The sequence below is a fragment of the Grampus griseus genome (assembly GCF_964374135.1).
Source record: "Grampus griseus genome assembly, chromosome: 2".
NCBI lineage: Eukaryota > Metazoa > Chordata > Mammalia > Artiodactyla > Delphinidae > Grampus > Grampus griseus.
Genome location: NC_139018.1, coordinates 140,394,753 through 140,404,719, shown reverse-complemented (window position 1 = coordinate 140,404,719; position 9,967 = coordinate 140,394,753). Strand labels below are relative to the sequence as shown.

Sequence of the window (9,967 nt, the reverse complement as noted above, 5' to 3'; positions counted from 1 at the left end):
CAGATGACTACAATTATATAGCAAATACTGAGACGCCACTGGTTATATAAAAAAAAGAAGAAAAGACAAAATATTACTTCATATTTAGTGTCTTTTATGGTTTATCTCCCCTATTGGACTGTGAGCTTCATGAAAGCAAGGATCACGTGTGATTCCTGTGGGTAACCACAGTGCCCAGAACAGTCTTGAGTACAGAACATTCCCAGTGAATATTTGTTAGAAGATGCACCATACATGTTTGTTGAAGGAATGGTTGAATTGGCATCAAAGGAGTCTAATACATTAGCCCATTGGCTGGTAATTCTAAGCTTTTTACAGTTCATCGCAAAATGTACTTTCCTTTTTTCAGTTGGAGTGAATCAAGAGTAGACAGGCATGTTTTTTTCATTGTGAGGAAAGGCTTTTATTATTTTTTAGGTTCTGCCCCAGCACCCCCGCAAAGAGAGCCAACACTGGCTCTCACGTAAGATCCAGGAGTCTCCGCAGTTTGGAACCCAACACCACATTTCCTAGAATACTTGACGCCCTCGCAGGCCTCCTCTGGCTATAACGGAAAAGGGATATGCCTGGGAACTGTGCTGCTAATAGAAGGAAGCAGAACGTCTGTTTTCCACTAATGGCTCCTGATTGGGGTTTGTTATGCCCAGTCTGAATTGACCTGGAACTTGGCCGCGGCTCTGGCCGCCCCGGGGTAAGGCGGGGGATCCAGCAGAGGCGACTGCACCGCAAGGTTATAGCGCTGAGCTGCTCCACGCTCTGGAAGGTGCCAGAGCGCGGGAGATGCTGTGGTTGGTAAAGGCTGCTCGGCGCTAGTCAGGTGAGGCCTGGAGGTTCGCATCTGCAGATCCATCTTTGGGTGTACAGTCTTTGGATCCTCTTCTCAGCTCTGAAGAGGCGGTTCCAGCGGTCGGGTAGCTCGGGTGAACTGGGTTTAGCCCTTGTCACCGCTCGGAACTGGGTGTCCCGGGACTCCCAGTCCTTTTAGGTCTTGCTCAGGACTACATTTCCCAAAAGGCTCCGCGGTGATTGAAAGCTCTATCAGCCTATGGACGGGGGAGACTTCTCATCCCAGAAACTGAGAAGCCAATGGCAAGAGGACGGGGGCGGTATTTTCCGGCTGCTGGCTGTCTTGTCCAGAGTCCCACCTGTGTCCCCACAGCCCTGTCACGAATCCCAGTCGGGTTCTGGGCGGGACTGCCACGGCGTTGTGGGCCGGGTGCGGCTCGGCGGTGGAGGACTCTCACTTCGTGCTCCATCCCGGGCTGGGCCCCGGGGCGGTGAGTGATCCGGGGAAGGAGACTGCGGCTGCAGCCCGGGCGCCGCTGAGGGGCGTGGATGGGGCTCGCCCGCCGCCCCGGCGTTGTCTCTGCCGGGTCCTCGCGCTCGCCTTTCCGAGCCCGCGGGTCTTGCTGAGGAGTGGGGAGAGGTAGCTGCGCTTTTCTCTGCCGGCGTCGGGATAGCTCATCCTCTTAATTTTTTTGCTCCTCGGTGGTGGTCCTCTGGTTTCAGTTTAGCTTTGCGACCCTTTGACCGCTGCACCTAGATTAGGGCCTACAGCACCGCGAGGGAGGAGAATGGGTGTCGGCCCTACCCGTGCGGTCATGTTCCTATTAATAAACCCAGTGAACAAACTAGTGCTTCTCACAATGGCACTTAGTCACAGCACCTCAGCGGTCTAGGGCCTTTGAGGTCTCCTGTACGGGGGGGCAGGAGACCGGGTGGCAGGAGACCGGGTGGGAAACAGGGTTTCTCTAACCTTGGCTGAGAACTCTCCATCCCGCTGTCTCCTGCAGGTGGGCCCTGCTGTTGGGTTTTGTAATGAATGGAGAAATAAAATGTATGCTCAAAACTCATTACAGTTTTCACTTCCTAATGACATTATTTTTGTTTGTTAAGGTTTTAAACCAGAGAGATGAAATGTATTCCCACGGCTTTTAGGCTCCTAAAAACCCAGTACTTTATAAGTGACCAATAGCAATATGTGTGAATGCATAAATGTTTCCATGAAAAGTGTGTGTATTCTAGTAATGCACAGGTGCTCTGATTGGTGAGACAAAAGATGTGAAAGAGTAAAAGTTCCTCACCCCGGTATGATCCATCCTCCACTGAAATGCAGAATTCTTTGTAGAAGGTTCATCTATTCAATCAGCTGGCTGACTATATTTGTTTTTAGTGGAAACTCTTCAAGGGGGAAAACAAACAAAAAAACAAACATTATCCTATATTACTTTGTGACTCCTAATGCCTAACAGAATATTAATTATTGAATAAATTACTGATCCATCCAGTAACCTGACCATCTCCCCCCAAGTAATTTTTTCATGATAGTGATGTTAATTTTATTAATGTGTTAATGATTGTTTTCAGCCCCCAAGCATTTTGTTTTGTGCTTATCGCCATTGAATTTCACTTAATTTTACAGCTTATCCATGTTGTTTTTTAAAATCCATGTCTTTTTAAGTCCCATTTCTGACTGCATTAAACCTTGAAATAGAATGATACCTAGGGCAGTTCCTTTTGGGCTTCTGCATAGTTTGTCCCTTGAAGTTGACACTAAATCTACAAGCCAGGAAAAGTCAGCTATTCTCATAACTAATATGAGTCTAATGAAGTCCGCAATTTCCTACCTAGCTGAGGAAAATGTAGTTGGAGAGAATCCAAAGCTTTCCAGAAATTGAGTTATACCTGTGCACTCTCTCCTCTGTTTATCTTGTCCATCATGGACAATTTGTTCCTCAAAAAGTTAATGTCTCCAAAAGACTGAGCGTTCTGCAGATGTGTTTGGGAGGTCCAGGACTCATTTTGTGATGAGAAAGTTGGCCAAAGGAAAGGTTATGTTAAAACAGAATAAGGAAAGCATCCCTTCTGTGGTTGACAGCATTTACCTCAGAGCTATCTATTCTGGTCAGCGGGTTTTCTTTAGGTATGTTGGGGCCATAGTAGCTGTATTTTGGTTTTGAGACAATGGTGAGAATATCTAAAGAGCTCTTGATGCATACTGAGGTCTCTTGCTGTAGGAACTGATGATGTGGCTGGGGACTTCAGGGACGAGTGGATTACCTGGACACTGCTTAGAGAGTCCTCTTCAGGGATACCACCCAGCACAGTTAGAAGAATGGGCTCTCAAAGGGTAAGGATGCTACTCTCCTTTATCTTAGATATTTTGAAAGGGTTGTTGGTCTCTTAGAGCTTCAGATCTCTGTGAGAGTAATTGTTACCTCCCTGGCAGAAAAAGAATGACTTCCATTTTTATGGCACTTAGTAGTTTGCAGATTTATTTGATATTTATTGTCTTACTGATATCTCACCATAACTCTTTGATATATTTTCATCCCCCTTTTCCAGCTCAGGATCCTGAGACTCAAAAAGTTAAGTGGCAGAGGTGAGAGTTCAACCCAGGTCTTTGTGGAAAAGGGGGAGCTCTCCCCATGGCTTTTTTCCTGTCACTTAAAAAAAAAAAAACCCTCCAGTGCTCTTTCTAAAATACTGTGGCAGGACTTCCCTGGCCGTCCAGTGGATAAGACTCCATGCTCCCACTGCAGGGGGCGCTGGTTCAATCCCTGGTTAGGGAACTAAGATCCTGCATGCTGCACCGTGTGGCCAAAAAAAAAAAACGAAAAAAAGGGGGGAAAAAATACCATGGCAATGCCTTCTCCCTGCTTTACTTCATATCTAATACACAAGTGATACGTACTCACAAAAAAAGGCAAGCAAAATGAAAACAACAGTCATCCATCCCACTGCTGAAGAGTTACGATCCTTCCAGCCATTTTCCTAAGCATATATACAATTAAAAAAAAAAGAAAAGAAAAGAAAAAAATTGGGATCATACTGAATATTCAGTTGTAAATCTTACTTTCTTACACATTGTATTGTGAATATATTTTGACAATAAATATCTGTACATTACTTAAAATAACCACTTAGTATTTTGTTTTATGGAATACAGCAATTACATTAAATTGAACCATATATGTGACCATTTTTTGACCACTTTTTACCTATAAACTGCCAATTTCATGTGGCTCAATCAAATGTAATTATTTCTTCGTTGAGGGACATTTAGGTTATTTCAAATTTTCAGCTATATTGTGATGATGATCTCTTAGCTAATTGTCTTTTTGAAAGTATTGTTTATTGAAGCATAATGAGTTAATAATTAGCTAATATATCTTTTGCACAACTTTCTTTCTTTTTCTTTTCTTTTCTTTTTTTTTTTACTTTTTTTCATTTCCTTAGAATTCCCAGAATTAGAATTGCTGGGTTTGAGAATAGATTTCTAAGGTATTTGGTGTTTTTGAAAAATGCCTTCCAAAAAGATTGAACCAAGCTATTTATTTCTGTTAGCATTGTATGAAAGTGTCCATTTCTTCATATTCTATCATGGTAGGTATCATAATCTAAGAGTCTGGATAAAATAATAGTAATAGCTAACATTTACTGAGGACTTAATCACTTAATCCTCACAACAACTCTGTAAGGTGGGTTTTATCATTATCCCTAATTTATAGATGAAGACACTGAGACACAGAGAGTTTAAGTAACTTTCCTGAGGTCACACAGCTAGTAAGAGGCAGAGTTAGGATTCAAATTCAGGCAATATGACTCTTGAGTTTGCACTCTTTACCTCTACACTATATTGCCTAAGTGTATCATTGTTTTAATTTGAATTTCTTTGGTTAATGTTGAGGTTAAAAGTTTTCCACATATTTATAAGCTGCTTGTATTTCTTTCTTTTCTGAATTGCCTATTCATGTTCTTTGTCCATTTTTTTGTTTTTGTTTTTTCTTACAAGTGTTTGTCTTTTTCTCATGGCAATACCGACTGCTGCCCTTCTGGGAAAATTTAAAAAGTAAACATGGGGCTTACTTGGTGGCGCAGTGGTTAAGAATCCGCCTGCCAATGCAGGGGACACGGGTTCATGCCCTGGTCTGGGAAGATCTCACATGCGGCGGAGCAACTAAGCCCGTGCGCCGCAACTACTGAGCCTGCGCTCTAGAGCCCGCGAGCCACAACTACTGAAGCCACATGCCTAGAGCCCGTGCTCCACAACAAGAGAAGCTACCACAATGAGAAGCCCGCGCACCGCAGCTAGAGAAAGCCTGCGCACAGCAAAAAAGACCCAACGCAGACAAAAATAAATAAATATTTTTAAAATAAATAAATAAAAAGTAAACATTATAGTTATAGTTAACTTCCTTGATTCTTTCTAAGGGGGAGGTCATGGCAGCTTTGTTTTGATAAAATTATATCTCCACGTGGGCTTCCCTGGTGGCGTGGTGTTTGAGAGTCTGCCTGCCGATGCAGGAGACACAGGTTCGCGTCCCGGTCCGGGAGGATCCCACATGCCGCGGAGCGGCTGGGCCCGTGAGCCATGGCCGCTGAGCCTGCGCGTCCGGAGCCTGTGCTCCACAATGGGAGCGGCCACATCAGTGAGAGGCCCGCGTACCGAACAAAACAAAACAAAACAAAATTATATCTCCACATGGGTTTAGCCTTGTGCCTTGAGAGATGAGTTATTGTGCTTATTCTAGAATTTCTATCACCCAAGTCTGATTTTTTTTTTTTAATGGGAGGAAAAGAGCTTTTTCTCAGCCTCTTGGGGAGAGCACCCTTTTTTATCACTTCATCATGGCTGCCCTTTTAAAGAGACTTAACACACATTAGAGTTTCCTGGGGTGTTCTACTCCACCTAGGGAAGAAGGGGGGATTGCATTTTGCTCAGGCCTTGTGTGATGGCTCACATTAACATCCTGTGTTCACCTTCCTTATAGGATTTCTAGACCAAGTGCAATCTCCCAGCTAGAGCAGAAGGAAGAGCCATGGGTCCTACCACTCCAAAATTTTGAGACTAGGAAGATCCTGAGGGAAAGTCACACAGGTGAGATGTGTTACCCAGTGGGCAGAAATCTAGCGTTTCAGCCCTTGTTTAAATGAGGAATTTGGAATGCTGCCCTAGACTTTTGTTCTTACTATTAGAAGGTTAAATTTGACTTCCTGGGCAATCAGTCATTGACCAGATAAAGTCTTCATTTTAAGTAAACATTTCACTTTTGTCTAGACTCTAACATCTTTGAAAGGAGTTGCCCAATTTTGACAATATATGGTATACTCTTGATATGAAGGTCCCCTCAAGATTCACCTGACCATTTTAAAATAAAAAGGGATTAGGAATTCATGTTTTCTGTAAGCTCAATGATCTTCAATAAACTTTTCACAAAGTGAAAACGAGAGTAGTCAAACTAAATGTGGTCTGTTGCAAAAACACTAATTTTTATCTTTCTTGCTGCTTTCTGATGATCTTTCCTGATAAGTGATAACCTTATTCTCTGTTACTTCTGTTAATTTTTCAGACTTTAAGAATCAGGTGGTAAAACTCAATCAGGACATTTCTGAAACAGCAGAACAATGTGGAACATCCTCAGAAAGGGCCAAGAAAGATATTTCTCATGCTCCTCGTTGGGGAGGAAACTGGGAGAGGGGTCTTGAATTAGAAGGGCAGCATGGAACCCTTCTAGGAAAGGGCCAGCAGGAGCCCTTTTCACAGGAGAAGGAATTAAACAAGCTCCTGGAAGGATATATAGGAAAGAAGCCGATGTGTGCAGAATGTGGAAAAAGCTTTAACCAGAGTTCCTATCTCATAAGACACCTAAGAACCCATACCGGTGAGAGGCCTTATAAATGCATGGAGTGTGGGAAAGGCTTCAAACAGAGTTCAGACCTTGTCACCCACCACAGAACACACACGGGGGAGAAACCCTACCAATGCCATGGATGTGGGAAAAAATTCAGCGACAGCTCAACCCTCATCAAACATCAGAGAACCCACACAGGTGAGAGACCCCACGAGTGCCCGGAGTGTGGGAAGACTTTCGGACGGAAACCACACCTCATAATGCACCAAAGAACCCACACAGGAGAGAAGCCCTACACGTGCCTCGAGTGTCATAAAAGCTTTAGTCGTAGCTCCAATTTCATCACCCACCAGAGGACCCACACGGGAGTGAAGCCTTACAGGTGTAATGACTGTGGGGAGAGTTTCAGCCAGAGCTCGGATTTGATTAAGCACCAGCGAACCCACACAGGAGAACGGCCCTTTAAGTGCCCGGAGTGCGGGAAGGGCTTTAGAGATAGTTCCCATTTTGTGGCTCACATGAGCACTCACTCAGGAGAAAGGCCGTTCAGTTGTCCTTACTGCCACAAAAGTTTCAGTCAGAGCTCGCATCTGGTCACGCACCAGAGGACACACACAGGTGAGAGGCCTTTTCAGTGTGACAGCTGTGGGAAAGGATTTGCCGACAGCTCTGCCCTCATCAAGCACCAACGGATCCACACAGGAGAAAGACCCTATAAATGTGGCGAGTGTGGGAAGAGCTTCAATCAGAGCTCCCACTTCATTACCCATCAACGAATCCACTTAGGAGACAGACCCTATCGCTGTCCTGAGTGTGCCAAAACCTTCAATCAGCGTTCCCATTTTCTCACACACCAGAGAACACATACGGGAGAAAAACCGTTTCACTGTAGTAAATGTGACAAGAGCTTCCGACAGAAGGCACACCTTTTATGCCATCAGAACACCCATTTGATCTAGGAGATAGTCTTTAATGGTTCTTCTCCTCCCTTTCAAATTTCCATTGCTATTATCTTTAAGCGCTCCAAATAGAGAAAACCTGAAACTGGGTGTCGGCGGCTCAAGTCGGGCCCTGATCTGTTCTTTTTCCGTGCTTTAATGGTGAGGATAAACCTACAGGGTCCAAATAATGTTCTAAACACAAAAGGCATTCCTTCAGTGTTTTTGACTGACTCTTGGACAGAAAAATGTGAGTTTAATGCTTGATGCCTGGTTACTAAAAGAGAAGTGAGATACAAAAAAAAAAAAAAAAAAAAGAGAAGTGAGATAAATGTAGTCACATTCTCATCGTTAATGATTCATATTTGATATCTTATACAAAGCCCTTGATACAATGCCTGGCCTTTAAAAGACACTCAGTACAGGGTTGGTTGCTTTCATCAGCCTTATTACTCAATGAGGAATTTATTATTGCAGCCCCACAAGCCCAGAACTTGCAAGAAATTAGACTGGAACTAGAAGATTCGGGGTGTGAACACATAGATTTAATAAAACAGAAAACACTCTCCTAATCCAGTGCTATGCAGTCACCAGATGTCTCATTGCCATGACAAGGCAGAATTATCATAGAGGATGTCTGCAGTCTTGTGACTTGGAGGCTAGAAGAATTTTAGAAGCTCTTTGTACAGCAGTGTATGAGGTACTCCCCCTGGAAGTTTGCTGCCATCTGAGGCATAGAAAATATCCTGTGATGAACAGTCCAGAGGAACCTGGATGAGGACTGTAAAATTCTGGAAGCAAAGTTGCTGAGAATGTTAAATGATATTGCAGGGATCCTTCCCGGCATTTAGCTGAAGGATGTAACCCTTGTTTTGTAATTGCTGGGTCACTGGCCCTTTAGTTGTAAGTTAAGGCAAGTCTCTGATCCTTTTAGGGTCATTCATTTTATGCACTAGTATAGTCCTCTATTTAATTGAAGAAATGGAGGGAAGGCAGTGTGTTGGAAGGCACACCAACTTCGTTGAGAAGGTGAGGTGTTTGTGTCTTGGCCCCTTGACACTTAATTTGGCCAGACTTTCCCCTTCTCTCAGGCCCTACCTTACTTACCTCACAAGGTTACTGTGAGGATCTGATACATATACACGCACGTGCACACACACGCAAGCACTTTGTTGTTAAACTATAAAGTGTAATACCTGTAAAGTTTACTGTTACGGTATTGTTGCCAGTGTCTTTTCTTCCAAGGAGCTGTGGCTAATGTTTCCGAAGGTGTCCCACTTTCTCTCATATTGAGGGACTTCTTTTTTTACCTATTGAAAACCTAAGGCCTTCAAATGCTCAACTCATTATGTGACTCATTACGGGTCACGTGATGAACTAACGGAAGAGCCAGGATATCTCTGCAGGTCTCCTCTTCAACAACATGGAACAGACCAGCTCTAGGATTTGTTAGAGTGTCTCTGAGACACCACAGGCCTGGAGGACCCATATTATATCCATCAAACCACTCTGAATTTGGAAATGATGGAGGGATGTAGCCTACATGCCCGAGAGCTTTATAGGGTCCTGTGCTGGGGTCCTCGATCCTCATGGCAGATATAAGTGGTTAAGGAGGGAGTTGGGTGTTGAACACTCCAGAGAGAAGAGTGGGGGACTGAAGGTGTTTTCTTTCAAGCTTTCCTGTGTCAATACAGACTAAATTAATACATCAGCCTTGGAACACTAGTTCTCTTCCATTATATGGAGTACCACCTGAGTGCTGTAACTCATGTGGGGATAGAACTCAGCTGATAACCTAAACTCTTTCTTTAATAGGTAATTATCAGAAAAAAAAAAATCTGGGGCTTCCCTGGTGGCGCAGTGGTTGGGAGTCCGCCTGCCGATGCAGGGGACGCGGGTTTGTGCCCCGGTCCGGGAAGATCCCACATGCCGCGGAGTGGCTGGGCCTGTGAGCCATGGTCGCTGGGCCTGCGCGTCCAGAGCCTGTGCTCCTCAGCGGGAGAGGCCACAACAGTGAGAGGCCCGCGTACCGCAAAAAAAAAAAAAAAAAAAAAAAATCTGGTTAATCCAGAGATGTAAATTCTTAAAATGTGAGCCCAGACCAGTAGCATTATCATCACCTGGACACTTGTTAGAAATGCAAATTCTAAGTCCCCACCCCAGACCTACTGAACTGGAAACTCTAGGGGTGGGGTCCAGCAATATGTGGCTTAATAAGCCCTCCAGGTGATTATAATGCATACCCAAGGTTGAGAACCACTGCTTTAAAAGGTAGCTCTTCTACTAAATGTAGACAGTACTATTATTGCTCCTACCAAAAATGAACAGTGATTTTGTAATCATCAAATACTCCAGTCAATTTTCACGTTTCCCTAATTATCTTGTGTTTTTTGT

The 9,967-nt window shown here is 44.0% G+C and overlaps 1 protein-coding gene across 1 annotated transcript; it reads left to right on the top strand.

Annotated features, from left to right (window-relative positions):
• Positions 1 to 1,157: 1,157 nt before the first annotated feature.
• On the top strand, positions 1,158 to 8,733 carry ZNF774 (zinc finger protein 774). Its single transcript, XM_082648976.1, has 4 exons — positions 1,158 to 1,277; positions 3,018 to 3,130; positions 5,775 to 5,881; positions 6,354 to 8,733. Exons 2-4 carry the CDS (start codon positions 3,024 to 3,026, stop codon positions 7,592 to 7,594), a joined length of 1,455 nt encoding a protein of 484 aa, XP_082505102.1. The 5' UTR covers positions 1,158 to 1,277; positions 3,018 to 3,023; the 3' UTR covers positions 7,595 to 8,733.
• The last annotated feature ends 1,234 nt before the right edge of the window (positions 8,734 to 9,967 follow it).